At 32.2% G+C, this 24,931-nt stretch overlaps 1 protein-coding gene across 1 annotated transcript in view; it reads right to left on the bottom strand.

The window, feature by feature from the left end:
- Positions 1 to 24,931, bottom strand: part of KaiR1D (Kainate-type ionotropic glutamate receptor subunit 1D) — a 241,570-nt gene that overhangs the window by 82,167 nt on the left and 134,472 nt on the right. The window contains exon 4 of the mRNA XM_018548528.1: positions 9,546 to 9,730. Coding sequence (XP_018404030.1) covers positions 9,546 to 9,730 — 185 coding nt within the window. The remainder of the gene's footprint in view (positions 1 to 9,545; positions 9,731 to 24,931) is intronic.

Raw genomic sequence — 24,931 nt, 5'->3', positions numbered from 1 at the left:
GAGTTCTCTATGATTTTTAATGACATATGTGCTTAATAATCATTTTTTAATAATTTAAAAAAAATGGGGTGGTAACTTTTTAGCGAAATTCAAGGTCTCATAGTTCCGATCAGCTTAACAGAACTATTTTGTGAATATCTAGAATTCTTGATATATAAAAAACATTTTTGAAATATAATAAAGTTTAAAAAAAATAGTGAAAATCTTTGAAAATTTTTTTGAGAGTACCGAGTAGTTCTGAGTTGCGTTTCTTATAGTACTCGACGAGTTCTATCGAAAATTATAAGGTGAAAAAGCGATTGGACCAACGGTTTGCAAGATACAGCGACATTTGTCGGAAGATCAACAATTTTTAGAGTGAGTATATCTCGGAAACCGTTGGTCCAATCGCTTTGAGCCCTGATACTTTTCGACAGAACTCGCCGAGAACTGTCCAGAACTCCGAACAGAACTACTCGGTACTCCCAAAAAATTTTCCGACGTGGGACTTTGAAAAGAATTTTTGATCAAAAATTTTTTGGGAGTACCGAGTAGTTCTGTTTGGAGTTCTGGACAGTTTTCGACGAGTTTTGTCGAAAAGTATCAGGGCTCAAAGCGATTGGATCAACGGTTTCCGAGATATACTCTAAAAATTGTTGATCTTCCGACAAATGTCGCTATTTCTTGCAAACCGTTGATCCAATCGCTTTTCCACCTTACAGTTTTCGATAGAAGTCGTCAAGTACTATAAGAAACGCAACTCAGAACTACTCGGTACTCTCAAAAAAATTTTCAAAGATTTCTACTATTTTTTTTAAACTTTATTATTCTTCAAAAATGTTTTTTATGTATCAAGAACTCTAGGTATTCACAAAATACTTCTGTTAAGCTGATCAGAACTATGCGACCTTGAATTTCGTTAAAAAGTTAGCACCCCATTTTTAAAAAATTATTAAAAAATGATTATTAAGCGCATATGTCATTAAAAATCATAGAGAAGTCTTCGTATCGTCAAAAAGAAGCAGAAATTTTCGTCAGAACTATTGTATCTAAAAATTAATTTTTCAAAAATTTTTAATTTTTTTTTAATATTCGAAAATTTTTTTTACATATCAGGAACTCTAGGCAATCGCAAATTGAAGCTATTAAGCCGCTCAGAACTATTCCACCTCGAAATTCGATAAAAAGTTAGCACCCCATTTTTAAAAAATGTAAAAAAAATGTTTATTTAGCGGTACTCTTGTTATTAACTATAGGGAACTCTTTGTCTCGTCAAAAGGAAGTGGGAACTCTAATCAGAACTCCTGAGTACTATAGTTGGGATGCTAACTTAACATACCCCCTGAAAACCTAAAATGCAGCAATTATTTTAAAAGTTTAACTCCAACGAGAGAAAAATAAAAATTCCGGTTTTTACACATTTTTTTGTCATTATTTCGTATTGCGATGTTTCTATACACAATATTACGTATGCATATACCGTCGATGGAAAATATAAAATTTTTACGAAATATATAATGTCAGTTACATTATTTATGAAAAATATTTTTTAAATAAAAGGTATCATGAAGGGAAGAAAACATAACGCACAATTTATGATTTTAAAATAAATCTGAATTCTACATCGTATTATTGTCATACGTCACGTTGAATGTGAATGTAACATTGCAGTTAACACGTTGCTAATATTTGAATGTGTTACATTATATTGGGAGATTGCGAATTCAAGTATTATTTGTAATGTAACGATGAAAAGGGAACACGCGTATCAGGAATAAAATTATCTAGATACTAACGCGAATTTTCTCTTGCATTGTCAGTATTAGTTAATTGCGCACTCGATGGTGCTTCAAACGAATTTCTATTAAATTTCGCTTACTATATGTACGCACACAAAATCTAGGGCGATCGCCACATTGGGATTTTTGTTCACGGGCGCAGTGTTGCTCCGCTGAAATTTTGTTGGTTTGAATTTCACAACGTGTGTATAGGTTATCGCATATAACAATAAATAAAACTGCTACTTTCGCTATATAATAATCCTCGTTGGAATAATTAATGTCGGGAATGTTTTTGACTGCAGTTTCGATCAACGATACAACCAATAAATTAATTAATCATTAAATTAAACAATTAAAGAAAATGAACAGTCGTTGCTAAATCTTAATATCTATAATAATAACATTTTTATATAGATTTTAAATACATCTTTTCAATTCTTTAAACTGCGCGTCAATTATTGTCAGATTTGTAACGCAAATTATAAATTGAGGACAATAATCCCACAAATAAAATTGTTCATACACATTAGTCTTCTATACGTTCTTTTTTTTTATGTAGGATTGCTCTAAAAAATAGCGGTGTGAATTTAACACCATGCGATGCCTATATAATTTTCACTGTATTAGTGTTAAATTAACATAGTGTGGATTTAATACTATGGGTTTTAAATCTACATACCTTTGATGTTAAATCCGAAGTTAAATCCACACTACGATGGTATTGATGTAAACACCAGGGATTTTATTCGAACCCTATTTGCGATAAATGCACTTTGCATTTTCTGCAATGGTTCTTTTCTCCGCGCATCATCTCCTATTTGACAGCAAAGTTTTCGAAATGCATTACGAGAGAGAGAGAGAGAGAGATAAGCGAGAAATCGGTGTTCTTTAATTCTGCCTCTATAATATAATTCTCCTTAATGCATTCGTAAATAATGCATTCTCGGGTGCGCGTCGCGTTCGAAGTGTTCCATTTCGGCTCGGTTCACCGGTGTATTTCAAATGTCACTGTCGACGTTAAAATTGCCTCTAGAATAGCGTAATAGTGGCGAACTGCGAAGGTGAGACGTCGATTACGAACGATGAAACTCGCGGCAACAAGCGGCTTAGTCTGCCGCGAACAACGGATAATCCCCAAACGCGTTTGCCTCCCTCTTCCTCCCTCTCGATTACGTTCGTTCTCTTCTCGAACACGAAACGAGATTACGTCTGACGTGCTAGACGCAACGGAGTTATTCACTTCCGACGTAATACAACCGCTTTATTCGACGGTACCATATTCCACGTCCGCGCTACGCCGTGTACGATATTGCGTCTACATTTCTTGACGATCGTCCTTCCTCCGTCTCCGGTCATACCTTCCATAAAGCGCATCGTTCCATGCGCACGCTCTCTCTCCAGAAATAATGCTCGCAATATCGTACTGGGAACGAGTTTCGTTGAAGAGTGATCCTGTCAAGATAATTTCACTGACTGAAAATCTGCGTAAGTGATTCTGATAAGATACCGAAATTCTTAGATCTTGACTTCGAGAGGCGATAATTCGCTCTAATTTCTATTGATTGCGACAAGAGATTTAGATCTTCTAACAGTAGACGCAAAAAGTGCTGGAAGTAATGGAAGACAATCAATTTAATGCATAATAAAACATAGAAATATTAAACTCCAATAATTAATTTGTCATTATAAGTATACGTTTTTCTCTGCAACAAAAAAGTTATTTATTTTACTTTTAGTTAAAGAATTAATCTTGTTCTCCTATTTACGGTACATCAATTGTTGCAGAACGAATTGCAGGAATTTTAGATTTTAAAAGAAGTTAAGAGCGTGCACCGCGTGATTGAGTTGATTAGTTGGAACTTGCGGGCTTGATCGTTATCACGTATCAGCCTCGACGAGTGGAACGCTCATCACCGTGTCAGAGACGAATGCTCGAGAATGCAATCCATTCACCACCCGACATGCTTTCCACTGTAGTAGATGAGAAAAGGCAGCGGAAACGAAAGGAGATGCGGTCGGCGTTACGAGCGATTGCCAAACGAGCACGAAGAAACCCTGCGAAAGAGGAAACGGAAGTAAATAGCTAATCGGCGAGATACGGAAGATGGGAAAAAGAGTGCAATCGGCTTTCAATCGTGTGGATGTACGTGGTTTCGCTGAATGACATTGACTGGTAATCCAACTCTAGAAATAAACGTTCGTTTGGAGTGTATCACACTGGGCGAATTCTTGACTCGTCTATAGCGCTTAAAAGGCGAACAGAGAAAGCGAGAGAGGGAGAGAAGCGGTGTAGCTATACATTGTTGCAAGAGGAGAGTGCGCGTTCAGTCACTGAATGCCGTACGAGCAGAATCAAGTGGGCACTTACCGATGATTGTTTAAGTCAGGAATAGCTTGAGTATCGAATATAAGATGACACTATTGTTTTAGAAAAAAAGTAAGCTGCGATATTGTGTCCTTCGTTTAAATTACGTAAAAAAATGATATAAAAATGTGAATATAGGAAAAATTTATAATTCTTAATTTTTGCATAATTATTCTTAATAATTAGTGTACATAATACAATATATTCATACATGAAACATAAAATGTTCAAGTAATAATTCAATTTAATTGTGAAAAGTTTCATTGCAAATTAAAAACATGTTTAGTCATGCACATTAAATATTTGCAAAAATAAATTATTTTAAATTTTTTTCCGGAGAGAAAAACTAAACCTTACGTCTATCGAATAATATTTTTATTAAAAATGACAAATTAAAAATTAGAATTTTATTTGTCATTTAAATTGATAAATTTAAAAGATTAACTTTTTTCATCAAGTTAAAACCTTTTTATATTCATGGTTTAATAATATCCGGTTAAGGAAAGATGCAGTTAAATTGAAACGAATTGCTAAATGTAAAGCTTTTTTTAGGTTCTGATGGCGGTGCCAGCATTGACAGGACAAAGAGGCACAGTAAAGCGTAATGAGCAAAGGCTCGATTAGGAAACAGTACAAATTGAATTCCAACAGCAACAGCGGCTGATTCAACTGATCCATCCACACCGGCTGCTGGTTCGACGACCATAGGAGCACAGAAGCCGGTCCATTATTGGCCACGGGGAAGATCGTTAAATCATTGCTGTGGTAATGGCAATTGCGCCCCTCGCGGTTCATTAACACCAACATATCGCCCACTATATCATCATAACGTCGATTAGCTTGAGAACGGAATGACCAATGCTATTTTATCATTTAAAGTTCAAAAGTAAACACTTAGATATATTCTCTTTCAGTATACAAATAATTTTATTTATAAAGGATTCCTCAATTAAAATATAATCATGACTATGTAGAAAAACTGTATCAGTAATTTTGTACTTATAATATCTAACAAGAAGTACATAATTACTAATCAATGGTACCTTATCAATTAAGGATTCATGTTAATAAGCAATCATCGTATAAATGTTATACATACACGTATAATAACATATTTAAATAATTTTATTTATTTGTCAAAATTACAAATAAAGAATAGGTATATACTTTTTTCTCTCTTTTTCTAATTAAAAGTTTGTTATTAAGAGAGCAATAATTTTATATAAAGTAAAATATTTTGTTCCTGATATGGTTTATCAAGGATTCTTTCATTCCGCCAGAATAGAAGAAAATAGCACGCTAGAAGGAACAGTCTACGTCCGCACAGGAATGCGAATCGAAATACCTGACGATTCGATTTCGACATGGACAATACGAACTGTCCGAAAGTTCAAAGCGAGATTGGATAGATTCGTCTTCGTGTTCGACTGTAATAATTGAAGCGCCTCGTTCAGGAACGTTTCAAATGTGAAAATGATAGATTAACTATACATCGTTATTTTTTTATAAGAAAATATTAAGAGTGTTTTTCATGTGTGTATTGTATACTGAAGTGATGTTGCCTTATCACATTATATTTATTGATGAGGGCATCTAGTACATTTATAAAATACGAAAGAAGGACAAATATTATGTTATTTAGGCCGTGTTTCGCCATTTTTACCACAAAATTAGTTAAAGTGATAATAATTGTTTAACACAACTGAATGAAGAGGGCCATATTCGTTAAGGCGAATCTTAATGCCTAATAATAATATATGTGTGTGTTTTATAATTTTCAGTTTAAACTATATACCGATTATTGGTCGGTCTTAAAACACAAGGTATGTCTTTTATTCCTGCTTTCTCTGAATTAGTGCACACGGTGTAATAAGTTGAAGGAAATATATATACGTTTGTTTCATTTCAATTTATTGCATCGAGTACATCAGATTAGAGAGTGCAGAAATAACAAACAGATTTATAGTATTAAACTAAAGCTGAATTATGTAATATAAATTATTAAGTATGTATAATAAATTAAATTGACAAGCAATTTAATATTATCGATGCTAAGCATCTTCAAAGCACTGTGAGTAATTTATTGTAAAAGATATATACCTCGACCGAGATTTGAACATGGACTTTTTCAAATTCCGTGTCGGCGTTTTGTAAAAATAACATTCATTTAAATATAAGCACATTAATTTTATTATATTATATGCAATTATAATATTCTAAATAATAATTTTTAAAGTTTAAGTAACTAATAAATAAATCATAGTTTATGTAAAAAATTGGCGTAATTTTCTTGCAATTAATACTTTTTATAAACAGAAATAGTTTCTCTTTATTTTACCATTGGAAATAATATGCCGTTTGCGTTAGTAATTTGTTACCATTTTGCGGAAAATCACGGTGCGAAGAGTATTAGTTATCTTCACAGTTCACCCAATGCGAATCAAAGAGACTCACTGGTTGTGCTTCTTTTTACCTCATTTTTCTGCTCCTTGCAATCGCCTTCGGTTCCTTTGAACTACGCATAAGATGGTACCGGAAAGTAAAATATTTCCGTCGTTGGGTTGACTGAATGAGGCTGTCGCTCGTTTGACGGAATCGACGCCAACGTTCACCCACCTCCGCTGTCTTTTTTCGATTTTCCTTTTCCTCCGCCGAGTACTCTAATCAGGACGCTGCTGCTCTCCTAGTGAATTTTGCATTTTCGCCGTTGGAAATGGCAGGACTCCGCCGAGGAAAGAACTCGGGCAAGAGAAAACCAACCCTGCTCTAACACCGTGAAATAACTGACGACGTAAGCTACTTCCCACCGGTTTACTAGACTCACAATGGAAACTTGAAACTGAGAAAACCTGATGTTTATCACTTCCAGAATGCGAAAGCTTATTAAACGTTCCTCTTTCTCTTTATGTTTTTCAACTTCTCTTGCACGTTCATATCTTATTGTGTAAACAACAAATTTCACAAATTAAGAAATTAAATTCCAGGATAAGTTTTACATGTTTTATTAAAAAAAAGTGCGTTTTTCTCAACCAATCATCGTTGTATAATTTAGACATAGAAATTATTCTATTATGACAAAATTTATGTTAGATATTATTTTTCTAGATTTCTATCAGTATAAATGTATCTTTTAATGGCACTTTTCATTTAGGTTGTTAAAATATTTTAAGTCAAATTCTTACTGTTTGTATAGTAAATTGATTTCCCATGTAGATAACAAATTTTTTTAGAAACGATTTTTTTCTTTATTTTTAAATAGAGTGTATTAGAATATTATTATTTTTATTTCTTTACGTAACATTCATATCTTCTTTTATACAACAATTTTACATTCGAACATTTTACAAGTATACATAAATTACAGTCTATTAAAGCAAATACGTATGTCAGATATATGATTTGCATGAACATATGTGTTAATTAGAATTGTTATAATGACTGTAAATTTATCAGAATATTTTGAAGTACTATTATGGAATAGCAACATGGAAGTTGATAATTTTCAAATCAAAACTTGATGATGCGACACATGCGATGAATACATATATTCTAATTGAAATTCTTACTCTGACCAGAGAGAGAGAGAGAGAGAGAGAGAGAGAGAGAAGAGCAAATAGCTTTAGGTATGCGGTGGCCTTTAAATTGTGTCCTCGGTGCACCATGCTGAAAGCCCTTTGATCGAGAAGTCAAAGTCAACCTATGCAACCGTAAATTATTATTTATAGTCATTAATATTTCATGAAATCCATAAAGAACTTCAGAAAATCCGTCACGTAGAAACAATACTATCGATATCAATCTATGTTTAATTTTTTTGTAGATCTAATAATTGTTGATAAACGTTTAGTTTCTGGCACAATTAATAAAATTTAATGCCGCACTCATTGTCGGTATAATACTTATATAGAAATATTCCTTTCGTAGATATATACGTCTACATTATTAGATACATATTTAAGATATAAATAATGTGCAATTGTTTTCTGAAGTGTACGTTAAAAGAAAATTTCATTTTTGCTGGCTTTTATACTTTCCTTTGGGACATGCTTGTGCGTTTTGTTCGCCCGCAGCGACGGATTTATCGACTTTCTCACGAATGTTCTCTTGTTTGAAGCGTAAAGCGCTTCGTAGTCGCGGATATTTATTTTCCGTTCGCAAACCCTTTCAAAAATAAAGGGAAACTCGGTGATGGGCAATGAGTAAGATTTCACCACATCCTATACAGAGAATGAACAAAACGCTTTCGGGAATAGAGAACAAATCTGGCGGCAAATATTGAGAGGATGTGAAAACGAGCAAAGAAGAAAGAGCGTAGTGTCACAAGGTGCAGGTGTTCGCGAATGACAAATATTGAGAAAGCGAAAGAGTTGCAAGGATTCATGAAACAACAAGTAAAGAGGCGGACAGACAGATAGACTGAGAGAGAAACGGTGGAAGGGAAGGGAAGAAAGGAGAGAAAACGAAGAGAAAGAGCGAGAACTCTCGTTAACCCAAAAAGCCCGAGAGCTATACAATCCTGCGACCGGAGCTTTCAGCCGCACCCCTTCACGAAACTTCGCGCTTATTAAGAGAAATTCAAAAACTTTTAGTTCTTTTGCATTAAGTTCAGAACTACCGCACTGTGGGTACCGTACCCGATGCATACAGATACAACTGAATGTAGCAGCAAATGCACCTTGGTCGCGAAAGCGATCTTCTGCACTATATCTTGGTGAAAATGCAAAACCAATATAATTTTTCGGCTGAAAATTACTTGAGCTTCTTCAATATATTTTTAATTAATTAACAAGAAAAGAGAACTTTAAACTTTTCTAAAATACAATTTTTATAAAATATTGTGATAGATATTTATAAATCGTATATTTTTTGCCTCTCTACTAAAAATTTAATATTATTCTAAACTTCATTGATATTTTTTTTACTCTTCTAATTAGAAGTTATCGTGCAACGTAAAATGCAAAATCGATGTAATCTTTTGACCGAGTGTAAAAACTAATCAATGATCTTAATTATATTTTTTTTAATTATTATAATATTATATAATAAGAAAAGGAAATCCTAAAGAAGCGCCTACAATATATATATTTACTAAACAATTTTTTATAATATTTTAGTATGTTTTTCTCTGCTATAAAAATTTAGTGTTTCTAGACTTCATTGATTTTTTTTCGCTACTCCAATTATAATTGCAGCGCAATGTAAAATGGGAAGCACGAAATGTTGAAATTATCTTGATTAGAGCGACAACCGTTAATCCTACGATCTAAAAGGGCCATGTTTGCTCGTCGATGAAGGTAGAGGTAAAACCAGCCATGAGAGGCAAGAAATCCGTGAGGAGAAAGGTCACGAAGGCAGATTTTGCGCGATGAGTGCTGGCTTTAATGAGGCTATTATTCTGGCTAAAGTTTGTGTATACGTACCTTGGACAAAGTGGTGGGATGAGGATAGAGGTTGACGAGGCAGCTCTGCCGTCTAAGCCGGTAGTCCCAGCGTGTCTCCAAGTGCGGAATTTCCATGGTGTCGCAAATGCTCTGCACGTGAGATGCCGTATGTGCGCTCTGCGGTCCAAAAATCGCTGCCACGCCGCCTCGCAGTAGATGGCACACTGTAACAAACGTCAAGATATAAATGCGATCGATAAAAACTCTCGTTAAAGTGCGAAAGTAGAATTTCTTACATCGAAAGATGTATCGTCAGCATTTGTATTTAGTCATCAAAATTATTTAACAATTTTCTCAATGAAAGAAATAACGCGACGAAAAAGCTATATTTTAATTAAACATAATTATCTCTTTCCGATAATATTTATATATTTTTTCGTATGTAACTTTCACCTCCTATTCCTAAATTTATTTATTCGAACAAATGCAACAAACATCCATTTATTTTTGTAAACCTTATTGTATGTTTACAATATCATTGCGTTTACTGTATCAAGCAGACAGATTTTTTTTAACAAAGTGTAAATATAAATATATTGATATTTGTCTGTGTACTAAAATAACTCGTCTTGTAATTCATCCCACGGTCATAAATATGAAACGTGCATTTGTCTGCGCAAACTGAAATTGGGAGGCACGTGAATCGATTAATTAGTCAGCTCGCTTCTATTATGATAATGTATATGTAGATGCGAGCGTAATACGTTCGCAGATACGCGAACAAGATAAGCATGACGTGAACGCCAGGGTCCGTGTACTGTAATGTTAAGTTAAGCTGAACGAAACGGAATGACCCGTCCTATCATAATATATTGATCATGTCACCGTCAACTAATGTGATTAAGGTCGTTTCGCACATCGACAACGTGCCGTCCGTATCATATGGGAACCTATTATCGATTAATCACCGTAACTCAGGTGAACTTAGCGTAACACCGCGTGCAGCTTGTCGGACGATCTCGCGATCTCACGAGCTCTCCATTCGCCAGTTGTGATAAACGACGGTATTAGCGAAATGTTCGCCGGGATCTCGCAATCCGCCAGGATCTTACCCTGGCTTGGTGCATAAACCCCTGTCAATCTCTCCCATTCACTCCCAATTTCATTTAGCGAATAAATGTTTTTGTTACCTTTGGCATGGCCTACTTCGTTCACGTTGCATCAAATGCTCTTTCATGACAATGCTCTCCCTTCTTTTTGAATGACAATAACGATAAACCGTACCAAACATTCACCAAATATCACGAGTTTCTCTCGAACTAGCACGTCAAATTCATTTTCATTCTCTTTTACATACATAATTTTTATAGTAAATAAAAACAGCATTGCTATTTTGAAGGAAATCCGCGTTCTCAAGTTGCTTTTCCTTCAATTATAACATTGCAGTTATCTAATTTCGTCATCATAGAGATTCTAGCTCATCTTGGTTTATCCAAAGTATCTCGGTCAAAGTACACGATCGCGGATAAGTCATAATAAGAATTTTTTGCTCGTGCAAACTCCTCTCGATAAGCGCGAGCGGGTAAACTTTGGAAGAAAATTGTCTCGGCGCTCCGCCGAGTACTTGGCGGAAGATTGCTTTTGAACTCGTTTATGATATCTTTCATTAATAAAAAAATAAAAGAATAAAAGCCAAACAAATATCTACAAAAAATATATTTTGACCATTATCGTCGTTCCTAGAGATCGTCGGATACGTGAAAGTTGCTTGAAAGGTCATTCCATCTAACGGCAAATATCGTTACGATAGCGATACGCTTGTGCTTTCTCGTTAAATCGACATTTTTCTCGTGGCTGCCATTTACTTTTACTCGTACTGGTAATTAAATTCTGCGACTCGAGTACAAACCATCCTAACGAACTGACATTAATTTCTCTCGTCTTTCTCGCCTCTGATTTGAACCGCGAGATAATTATTTCTTTTCTCCAACATACACGACGAAGGAAAAAGAAAAACACGCTTTGAAAGTATAATCGGTTCATAACCAAGCATGTCATTGCTACTAATAATTATATTTTTTTACATAGCTGAGTATGATATTTTATTTAAGAGAATTTTTTTCTTCAATATAACTCATTAATTACGAATTATTTCTAAAATTGTACTACTTTTTTAATTAGATTTTATAATTATTCATTATATATGTATATGTATATAAAAAAGGAACCAAAGGTATATTTAATAATAACAATTTATTATAATTAGTAAATCAATGTAAATTAATATATGTGTGATATAAAATAACATAAAAATAACATTTTATATAAACTTAATAAGTTTAGAATCAGTTTGTAATAAAAATTGTCTATATCATTATTAACCTATAATTTTCTTTAATTTCTAACATTAAATATTTCCCTTCTATTATACGATATTTTTAATATGATAGCAGATTGTATCATATAATGAAATATTATTTTTTTTTAAGAAAAGGGTTTGATAATCAAAGATAACAAATAAAACTCATCAACGTTAAATAATAAAGTTTCAAAGTTTGTACAATAACAATTTAAAACTTACTAAACAGAATATTAATTTCCCTTTCCTGTTAAACAAACTTTAAGCGCGGAGATAATTCGATCTTGTTATTATCGTTTCACTAAGCCAAAATCATCTCCAAATCGGACAAAAAATCCGCAGAGAAGGCGTGCGTCTTCTGGCGAATATATATTAATAGCAGTTTTCCAACTTTTCTGAAAAATTGATTAAATCGCTTTGTAATGCAACATCCTGATCGTAATGGAACGTACATACAAGCAAGTCACCGGGCCAATGACAGCTTTAATCCGGAATTACCTTTTGATCATTTATTCCGAACGAAAACCATCTAATGTCCTTTACAGGCTGCTCCGCTTTGACGAAAAGATGTTAGAGGAGGAAGAGGGAGGAGAGGGGGAAAGAGAGAGAGAGAAAAGAGAGTATTTGAGGGATGATTGCACATCCTTCAATTTTTTCTTCTTGTATTTCAAATCCGTATACCTTACCGCAGTCGGAATCTCTATAATCGGTGGACAAAGTCGGTTTCTACGGGTATAGGAACCTCAAAGTAATACCCGGACAGCGCTGGGGGCATTTTAAGGTTGAAATATGATATGCGCTATATTGAAATTCCGAATGCAATTTCGTCGGGTAGCCTCGGGGCGCTCCGCGAACAACCATATATACATCGGTACGTATCGAGAACTCTGATTTTTTCCTCTTTTTCTTTTTTTTTCCAGTTGGTCACAGCACGCTTGAGGTCTCGACAATCTCTTTCCCCGAGGAGGGCCCGGAATCAATTCAAGCTACATTGTTGCCCACGAGCAATACGCGCGTTCGTCTTTTGATCGCTTTGAGATGCGGGTTGTGCGATGGAATGAATTGTGAGAACCTTGCATATCGATCGTGCTATCAATTCAACAGACACACGTAAATACGGATTGGGTAACTGAATCATACTATACAAGCACGCAAACGTATATAAATTTATAATTAACTTATAATGGTTTGTAATGAAATTTCATTGTTAAAAGTGAAATTTTAATCAAGCATATAAATGCTTCATTACTTTTTCAAGCTAATTTTTTCGAAAAGCATAGATTTATTCAATTATTTTGAATTTTTCACATATAATCATTTCTTTGCATCACATATTTCGAATCTATTTAAGATCTAACATTGTGATATGATTTGAGAATAATGTCAACATATAATAACATATATCTAAATTAATACAATAATTTAAATTGCATCATAATAAGTTTATTAGTGTGTATGTAGCTTACTTAAATTATACAATTAAAAAAATTTGTTTCGATTTAGGTCTACCGTTTTTAATACTTTTAATTTTTTGTATATGTTATATTTAAAATTCTATTACATGATATGCATTCGGAGAAAATAAACACATCAAAGACTCAAAAAAATTTTACATTTTTTCAATTTTTTAGTTTAAATATGATTACAAATTGTAATAAAATTATCAAAAAGTGAAGAGATAAAATATAAATAAAAATATGTTTTCTTGCTTTTCCTGTATATATTTAAATTTTATTTCTGTATCACATAAAATAAAATATACTATATTGTCGTTTAAATGGATGTTTTTGACTCTCGAAAACGAAATTATTCAGAAATTATTATATGTAATTTTACAATATATATAAATTATAATATACAGCACAAAATACAAAAGATTTTTATAAAACTTCATGTAACTTTGTGTAACTTTAGAAAATCTTATATTTTTAACTTTCTCGAATCAATCCATTGTTAACTAGAATTAAAAATATAATAAATGAATCTTGTGTTTTGCAGTAAATGATTTCGGATTCTTAATTGATTGAGAATATTATATTATATGCGAATACAAAGAGTTTTATGAGCGTACCGAAATAACGAGTGTGTCGATTGAATGTCTGTACACAACTGATTGTCCGAGTCGATCTTTTATTGTCGATAGCTAGATCGTTGCCGAGCCGCGTTTGTGTTGCCGTTCATGTCATAGGCTTAGGTAACAATGATTGATAGACTAAATGCTAGAAATATATACGGTTAATGTATGTTTCAATATTTTTGAAATGTTTTATTTTGATCAACAAAACATAAAATTTTACATATTATTTTTTTATTAACTTGCACTATCACATACAATCACTGGTCATTCTTTTCAGAAGAAAACGAGAAACAATCGTTTACAGTATAACGATAGTTTTCTGTATTTTATGACATATATAACAAGAAGAGTTATTATATTCATGTTATTGATATTTTTTTTATCATATTCACGCATTACTAGAGATAATATTGCATCGCATTGAAATCATTCCTGACAAAGTTGATTGACCGTTCTTCATTAACACGGATTTCCATCTTAGACACAACTCTCGTTAGACGTTAGTGTGTGTGAGTGGTACTGTTTACTTCTATGCTCTATAAGCATCTTAAACACAACTCGTGCTCTCACTGGCAGACAGCTGGATACATATTGTAAGTGCAATGGAGTCGACATGGCATCCAGTTGCTTTGGTTGTATCATTGTATCCTGGCTTTGTGCGCAGATAGGATTATCACTCGGTAATATATCAAAGCCAGTTGGCGAACAACCCCAGCACCGAGTAATATCTAATCCTGAGATTCTCTCTTCCTCCCTTCTCGGGTCCTTCTATACGAACCTTGATCGTGCCTGTTCATTGTCGACTGTAATTTCACCCTCCACCTCAAAACTTATCAAACTCTTACGGATGTTCTTCCACATAGAAAATAATAAAAAAGAAACTAAATTTTGATTTTTTATCAAGACTATTTTATAAATAATAATAACAGAATGGTATTAATTTTAATGTGTTCTCTCTTAATGTGAAATAAATAAAATATATGACTTTAGATGCAATTCTCTCATCTTTCTTGCCATTTCCTCGATGTTGCACGGTCGAAATTTTTACTATCTGTTCTTAGAAAAGTGATATGTTTCTATTTTCTCGGGGCTTTTCCTCGTCGGTTTCGTTCAAGTATTTCAGTACGTTTGATGGCCACAAGCCATAATTTCATTCTTTTTTCTTCTTCTTTCTCTCTCTCTTTCGTTCTCGTTTCTTATTCAAGATTAGGGCATTCGATAGCACAATATCTACATTGCATGTCTTTTCCCTACTTTCTTTTTATTCCCGAATTTATATTCTCAATCTGACTTACGAGCACATATCCACCTTCAATTTTTATTTCTTGGCTGACAAGTTTGATCTGCGAGCTGGAAACTTAGCTTCGGCGTAACTTAGCAGACGAAATCCACGAGTCTGCGGATGAGCCGGCAAAATATGAAACAGCTTGAATTAATGCGATCATATAAGTCCAATATCTTGAGAGATTCCCGAAATCTAGTTTCACTCTTCATAAATTTATTGAATTGCGCAGCTTAACGATCAACGATAAAGATCACAAGAAAAGTCGTGGCTTCCGGATATCAACATGGTTAATAAGATATTTTGTTTTACAACTTGATACTTTCGGCACCTGAGACATTTATAGCTTCTATTGAATTCTATTGAGTTCTATTGAATTCTTGTCGACTTGTTGAGGACGGAAATGTCCAGCTCAACATTTTCACGAGACGTGTCGTATCGGAACCGGTCGGCCTCGATCCGCATTACTTCGAGACAGTATCAGAATAAGATATCGGTATTATTGAGTGGTATCTTGTTCATGTTTCTTTCGATCTTGTTGATTCTGCGATATGTATTCGCAACACATTTCTACCTTTAATCTTGAAAATAGTCTTATTTCTTATAACTGTTATTCCTTAATTCTTATAATATTACTTGTACACTGGAAAAAGAGTTTGATTACATTAATAAAAATTCTAACGGAATAATGGACAAATTAAAATTTTATATTTAAATTTATTGTAATTTTAGTTGAAATAACCAGATGTGTGCATATAAAGGTAACCGGAAATTTAATTGATACGATTACGGATCTACTGGTTCATTCATTTCCAACCATAAATTTGTCTTAGTATAATTATTCTTATAATTATGTATTTTTACACAATAATTAAAAAAAAATTTTTTTACTTTGACTGTTATTTATAATAACTAATTTTCAAACTATTTGTGAACGCAGAAATCGAGAGCCATTCAGCTGACATAAATTCTTTTAATTAAAATTATTCAAAGAAATAAAGCAAAATTAAATCATGTTTCTTGAAAACTCGTAGCCTAATCAGCTGATCATTTAAAAGTCATTAATCCAAAACAGTCATTAAATCAGGCTAAGCAAATCGATGAATCAACTAATCGTCTTTTTGCTCACGTTCCGAAATTCGAAGCGCGCACTCATTCGTACTTATCGATTCTACGAGCGAGAAAGCGGCAGGATTATGTTAATTCGTTCGTCAACGGCGCGCGATCGCGAATGCCACTAGGTGGTGCATTCACCACATCTACAAGATACGCAAAGAGGAGAATCGGCACAGATACGAGGTAGGAAACTTGCAGAGCTTCGAGAGTGATTTTAATCCCTTCGCAATGAGGACCGAATTGTCCTTTAATCTCCCTAATGCCGTACTCGGGAAACTAACTGCTACACTCAGGAGTGGATGAAACGCGGGTGAAATCGCTGAAGGAAACGAATATTTTCTTATGTGGAATCTAACTGTCCGTTCTTCGACTGAAACCCGTCACGCGCAAGATCATGATTTTACTTCACTGTGAAACTGAAAAATCTTCGATTCCCATTTTACTGCAATAAGTAGATTGTTTCGTTCCTGTCACACGCAAGTAAAACTCTTCAATGCCGAATCGTAAATACAGTGTATCTGTAGTATATATTAGAGAATATCAATATCAATATTATAATATCAAAAAGTTATAAGTTTTTGGGACAATTATTTATATGTTGATAAAATTGCAAATACTCGTGTGCGTATAAAGAAAAAAGAATAATTCACATTTTAAATATAAGTAATTCATATTTTAAGTAAATACTGTAGATATTTACTTAAAACAACTGCAATATTTACATTATAAATATACATGTTCACGATAGTAGTCAATAGTGTGTGTGTGTGTGTGTTGTGTTATAAAATAGTAGAAAGATTTAATTTAACTCCTACTCGTATCGTTTCTAACCAAAATACAAGTAAACAGAATTTTTGTAAAAGTTATAACTACGTTCCGCTGTTTGCAATAGTGTAACCGTATTATCGCACATAGATTACAGTGATGTATTAAGGTGAGTTAGCTACAGCTCAGGACAAAAAATTTAAAAACAAAACATTTTTTTTAAATTGAATAAATAAAACACTTCTTAAAATTTGGAAAAAAAAATTTTAAGTTGTTGAGAGTATATTGAGAGTAAGAGAGTATATTACATCATGAAGGGGGGGTGATTGAAATATTTTAGCCATAAAGCGACCCTGCGTGAATACCTATATGTATGGTATATGGCTTGTATATTCTTATTTAAATCGTTTAAAAGTTAATTTGTATTTTAATACACTTTTTGCTCTAAAGTTAAATATTGATACCGTGTAGGTATGTTAAATGTTTTAAAACGTCTTTTTTAAGTTTATCGAAAAGACACAAAAGATATTCCTGCTAAGAAGTATCCTGCAGTATACTAAAAATTGTATGTTAATTTAATATTCCGAGCAGATTTATAATATTATCGTCGATCGAAGGTTAAATATGCAGCTTTCCTGTGCTGGGGTTGGGCCGACTTTGGCAAGAGGGATTTACGTTTATCGCCGATTCGACGAACGAGTCGAAGCAGCATGCGAAAGATCTCCTCATAGCCAAAGATCGATAGACGCACAAATAATGCATTGCTCATTGGACAAAGAATTCTTCCTCGTGCGAAACGCGCTTTATCACGTCGCTGTACGATTTCGACGTGAAGATAAAAGCGACTAGCTGCAGAAAGAATGAGAATGGAGGATGTCAGCGTTACGGGATCCTTTAATTTGTACGTGCGTCTTTATTTAGAGCGAAAATTAGTGATAAATTTATCATACTTGGCCATAATTAATTGCTTATGGTTTTTGAAGATTATATATTTTTTCTCTCTCTCCCGTCTCTTTCTCTATCTATTTATCCATTGTAATCATATTAATTAAATAAAATATGATAGTATTCATTCTTACACATCGGTTCCTTTCTTCAAAAGTGTACAATTAAAAAAAATTAGTTTTACAGACAAAAAAAAACAGAAAAAATTATTTTTCAACAATAGAAAATTATCGATTAATCAAGTATAATAATATCGACAAAAATTCAAAATATGTCACTTTTGAAGATATTATGACCTCTTTGAAAACCTTAAAAATAACAAAAGTCCTTTAATTTTTGAACAAATTATAAAGTTAAGTTTAATTTATTTTTGATGATTAATAGAATAATTTTTATCCAACTCATTCATTGTAATAAGTCGAAAGTAATTTTTTTTTAATTTTGTCACTTTTGAAGTAAGAGAATAAGGTTATCAATTTAATGTCAAAGCGCGCAATACGTAATTTAAATTATTTCGATTAGAATATTCTGTCTTACACTGTTAAATTATATTAAGAAGACTTTGAGAGCGTGTAATATGGCGAAATTTCGTTATCCATAATTAAGATGTAATTAAGAATCTGTAGAGTTCTCAAATAACGTAGCTTTGCTATTAAAATCTAAGAGTAGTAATTTTTTCTCCTTTTTTTTTATTTCAAGATTATCGTAATCTATCGGTAATTCAAGCCTCAGCTCTTTCATGCCTTCTTCTGTTATCGCAAATAAGTTCGTTCTTATCATGCAATTACATTACAAAGGGCTTGGTTTATTCTCATGGTACTGTCGCTCATGCAATTCTTCGCGACAACTTCGGCAGTTCTCCTGACTTTCAGTAACTCGATATTGAGTAGCCCGTTCTTGACTGCTTCCTCATTTTGTCTCGTTTAACGTTTCCATGGTAACTTTAACCCTTTCGTCGCTGCATGAATACTATAAAGAATATAGTATTAAAGTTAAATTCTAATATAGTTTTGATAACACATTTACTAAAATGAGAACTTTTGCTTTTAACATGTCTGTATTTAGTTTTTTAACTAATGTATATATTAGATATATTAGTATCTGCAGTATCAGCGCACTCCTCGCCCTGATGAAGTGAACGGCATGGTTCACAAAATGTTAACATCAATAATGAAGAAAGACATGGCGATAACCCATAAACCTTCTGGTATAATGTATATATTATTATATATTCAATATTAATGTGAATATGATATTTTAAAAGTTTATATTAAGTATTTATTTAAAAAAAATAGATTATATAGATAAAGTAAATTAATATACGTATAGGTGCAAACATTGCACATTTTAAGACTTTGAGTTTGAGAAGTCAAAGAATATACATACATATATGTATATCTAAATTTCTCCATTTTCCTCAAATATATTATATTGTATATATACATAATATTGAAAAATCAAGAAATAGGAATGAGTTTTACTGTTCCAATGATATTGGGGAAGAGAGAGAGAGAGAGAGAGAGAGAGAGATTTGTATGCGACGAATAGAACGATAGATAGGACGAGAATATAAAATAAAGCCGCTTTTTTCGATTATGTGAAGTCTTTTTTATATTCCGGATGATTTTTATCAAATTTAAAAGAAAATATCATTTTAAAATGCAGATGACGATGAAATGCGATTACATTTAACTGTAATAGCTGTCGAACTGCGATGTAGCAGTTCATACTAATTTGCAATTGACTGATAAAGGAAATTAATTATAGGATATCTCTCTAATATGTACTAAAATACAATAAAATAAAATTTAAAATAATAAATATGATAAAATGTACCATAAAGATAGGTGTATATCACTTTAGCTGCATATTATAACTGCATATTATTTTTTGTCACTAATTATAGAAAAGGGGAGATTATTTATAAAGTATATTATAGAATATAATGGATGTAAAAATTTTAATAAATCTTATCTCAATATCGCAAAGAAATTAAAAAAATAAATAATTAGATATGAATTTGTAAAATAATCTGAAAAGAGAATATAAAAAGTTATAGGAGGAGTAAAGATATAATCAAACAGAATATAAAAAAGATAATAATAAATTAAGATTAAGTGTGTAGATAAATATGTCCCAAATCGACATAATTAGAACTTTAACTGATAGTACTCATGTTAATCACAATTGCAACCAATTTTCCGACGCGCTGTTGAGAAGTTCATTTTCGACGGTCTTTAAACTCTCGAGTTCTTTGTTGAGAGCAGTTTTTGCGCAAACTTTGAAGATTAGCTTAATGCATTAGCACGGAAGGTCGTATTAGTCAGCTCCCTACGGCACGCTTTCGGAGTTAACTACTCATCGGTTAACTACCCTCTTCCAAAGAAGAGTCTATCGGTTGAGTAGTTAAACCGAAATTTCTTTTGATGACGAAAAGTAAATTGTTACGGTGCTACGATTGATATAGTAAGTAAAATTAATTTTCGGAATTAGAAGTATTGATGTATACTTTTTTTTTTATTTTTCGGCTGATCAACTGTAAAATATATACTGCTGCTTTAATATTGGTTATTTTAGTTAGCTATTTGTCCTTTGCTCAAAAATGAAAAAATAACAATATTTAGTATAAAGTGTATTTTTAAATTGATTGGAATTTATGGAGGAGAGTGATTGAATATGTGTTACATGACTTTAATTTACAATAGATTTAATTTACAACACGTATATAATACATGGAATACAGATCAAAATGTTGTAATTATATTTTTCAATTGTTCATTCTAAGGAGAATTAAACAATACATTATCGATGGAGCAGAACGTCAATAATTGCAGAATTATGGAATTGGTTGCATACCTATTGCCTGTATAATCATACTAAAACAAGTCATAATAACATTGTTTCTATACCAATAATTCAAGAATGACAAATTCGAGGACGTTTAGTGAAAACCGAGAACATTCTAAGGATAAACTTTGTCGGAGGACACAAGGTTCAATTTGGAGATCGTACCATGAAAACGGTATGTCTGGTAACTTTATGATACATTCGATATTGGCAATTTGGTACTACGAATAAGATCATTTCTCCTTGCCATATCGTTGTCGCAATAAAATCTTACGTTTGATCGTCTAGAAAACGTGTATGATGTATCGATACGTGATTTTGTAGAAGCTATATATTTAAACGTCGAAAATAATGTCGTTACAAGCTATCGCGGTTATACGCTTTTGTGCAATTATTACAAATATTGAATTATATAATACTAAGTATAGTACAACGCAGTAATGTTTCTCACAAATTATTTATTCAAGCTATAAAATTTATGAGTTATGGCATAACTACTAATATAATATATTACAATATAAATATATGAATAAAAAAATAACATATATTATATTCATTAGTGTGATTGATTTAGTTTTGCATCAGTTAATATTTAATTTTTGATGAAAACGTTTTTAAACTTTTCCTTACTGCACGAAAAATTTAAATAATAAAGTGTTTTTTTAATCACAAAAGAAGTCAACAAAGAAGAACTTAATTGAGACTTTTTTTTACAAATAAATCTGCCTCATTTCTCGAATGTAGCGTTAAACTGGACACCGAAATTGCAAACATAACATGACGACGAGATCGAGATTTACTGTTATGTTTGTAGCATAGTGACCATTTTATGATCATCTTAGTTGCCATTACGGACGTTACTGCTACGGGCAATATTATACGCGCAGCAACATAGGACCGATCCATTTTTCAAGAGTCTCGCGATTACGGCACGAGGATTACCCCGGTTCCATATATCTCATATAATTCGCTTTATTGTCGACATAGAATATCCCATAAATTTCTAATAAACTTTTTTAATTTTCTCTCAGATTTTAATAAATTTATTTTAATCATTAAACATAGAAACTTTCTTGTGAAAGTTCTTTTATCTCTCTTTTGCCTACTTTCTTCTTAGAGTTCTTTCAAATCTCATTCGATCTAGTAATTTCGCACCAATATTGCATAATAATAATTTACATAACGATTTGATAATATTTAATAAATTTGTTGAATAATTTTTATTCTTCAGTTTCAGCCGGTATATTCCCCATGCTAATATTTGTTCAAGCAGAATAAATGATTATTGTTCTTTATATGGAAAGTATAGAATACTACAAAACATTGCAAATCATAACATTAAAATAATGTGTTATAAAATGATGTTAAATTTCAAAGTAGTCATTAAAATCAATTTTTGATTAGTCACGATCCGAGTTTTAATGTTATTGTGACGCTACATTGTGATCTGTAGTTCTGCTTAAGTACATATATTTACAAGATACTTCTCAATTTTTTAAACCTTTAACCTTTTTTTACAAATTTTGTATAAAATCCTACTTTTTCGATCCTATTATTAATGGATTATATTTCAACATTGTTCGAAGTCTTTCATTAGAACTTCGATTACTAAAAATGTTGATTTTTTTTATAGCAAATTGTAGATAAACATTTTTATCGGATTTTTACTAAGAAAAATTGCTTCCAAGTTGGTCAAGCAATTCATAAGCTAAACAGACACAAATATAATATGTTAGTAGTGAGATAGCCTGTAATGTTATACGTAGACATATATATTTATATAGTCGTATAATGTATGTATACGTATATTATATAAGACTATATATATGTCTGGAGGTCTTGTGCACATACGAGGACTGCAAACCTGGTGAGGTAGTCCAGGAAAGTGGATCGGGCGATGGAATTTTCACGGGTATGCTCGTTCCCTTACGCTCTGCGCGGTTTATAGATTTTATGAGGCGAGGGCTCATATAACACTGGCCTTCGTGAATCGCAAGCAGAGTGCTTATTTACTTCTAGGCTCGTTAATTCTCGGTAATGTAAAGCATAGTAATCTGGTCGATAAACGCTGAACGAGGATCATACCGTTTTAGGTGTTTGCACGATTCATTTTTGATAATCATTCTAACTAAATCATCTCATATGAAAGAAAGGTATAATAGATAATGTTCTTCTACAAAGATAAGGTATTGTTCGCGTTGCGCAATTAAAGCAATTAAACTATTCGCTTTTCGTTATATTTTTGCGTGATTATTTAAGTGATATACAATATTTTCAAAATAAAAATCAAATAAATTAACTGTAAATTTAATTTTGAGTCTCATATAGAAAAGTTAAAAAAGATGGATAAGGAACTGAATTTATACATGTATATATAGGTATTATATACGTATAATAGTAAAAATAAAAAATAATATATGTTAATAAGTATATAGATTTTTAACCTTTTTTCTGTTTTTATTGTGTGGTTTCTATGATACACTGAATTATGTAATTCACATTTGTTAATATAATAATATTGGTAGCTAACTCAGAAACATATATAAGTGTCACATTTTTTTATAAAAGATGAATTACGTAAACAATATAAAACATAAACTTGTAAATTGATTTAAAATTGATTATTTTTATCATTTGTGTATACATCTGCAAGAATCTCACGCGCGTATATATATATTATTAAAACTAAAAAAAATGTTTTAATTAAACAGAATTTAAAAATAAGGCAACCAAATTTTTCATACAATTGTGATAGTTTTATTAATTTAATACTTACAAAAAAAGTTTTCAAGAACTTTTATAAAGTTAAATTTGTAGATGTATTTAGAAGGTCGTAATTAAAAAAATTAATTTATTGATATTTATTTTTGTTTATGTGTAATATTGTGACAAAACAAATAATCGGTGCATTTTTAATTATTTAAAATATTCTTTACAACTTTGTATCATTTGTTTATAAAATCTGTTTGATAAAAGATTTATGTTCACAAAAATTTTTATGTATCTTTAGTCCTCAATTAATAGTAAGCATTTTATTGAAGGTATCTTTTTTCATGCGCAAAAGCGCTGTAACCCCTTTAAGATATAGCTTTAAGCACGTAAAAGAAATAACGTAATTTGCAAAATAGGCGCTGATAGCCGCGTGCTATTTTGTTTTTATCATCGTTTTCGGTCGTCCTCGAAAAAGTTACTGCGCATATAAAGAATATGAAGACAAAGTGTTTATTCGCCTTCTATCCGATCGCTTTCGCATATATGTATATATCGAATAGGTGATAACGACAGAATTTAAATCGCATTCAACACGAAGTTTTACGACCATTTCGTACATTTATACGACGATTTACGATGGAAACCTGTAATATTTCAAAATGGCAAAAAAAGTCAGATTTAACTTGTACAGTTTGAAATGAGTGTTGCTGATATGTTAAGCTATTGAGAAAGTTATAAATATTTGATGCCAAACACAGGATTTCACATTAAGAGAATGTGCTTGTATTTTTTTTACTTTTCTTACTTTATTACATACGCCCCTTTTAATTAATGCTTATAACTATACTTCATTGGTATAAATGTATCTAATATAATTTGAGCGTTCAGGTTGTTAATTGAAATTATGATAACTTGAAACATCCATATAATCCAAATGTTAACTTAAGTCACTTTCCAATTTAACTTGATGAATTTACATTACAAACATTTGAGATTATTAAAGATTACTCGTAATATCTCTTTCCATCAATTTCTAAGGTAGACTTCGGTAATGGGGGAGAAATTTCCACTGACGTCGAGCTAATTCTCTGTCGGGATTGGCCGGATAATCGTAGTTCTACAGTATTCTATACTTTCCCCGTGGGGAACAGTAGTCATTTGTCTCGCAGTAATCCAAAAATCCATTGAGGAAACTCCGAAACCGTAGATTATGTTGGAATAGAATGTAGAAAAGAGGAAGAGTGTGGAAGAGGGAACGCCGGAAATGGTACATTCGCTCAAATACGAGTATGAGAAACGGCGGATGGGGGAGGGGGGGGGGG

This window comes from Cyphomyrmex costatus, unplaced genomic scaffold (assembly GCF_001594065.2).
Source record: "Cyphomyrmex costatus isolate MS0001 unplaced genomic scaffold, Ccosl1.0 scaffold123, whole genome shotgun sequence".
Taxonomy (NCBI): domain Eukaryota; kingdom Metazoa; phylum Arthropoda; class Insecta; order Hymenoptera; family Formicidae; genus Cyphomyrmex; species Cyphomyrmex costatus.
The sequence above is the reverse complement of the archived record's forward strand: the minus strand, read 5'-3'. Positions and strand labels throughout refer to the sequence as shown.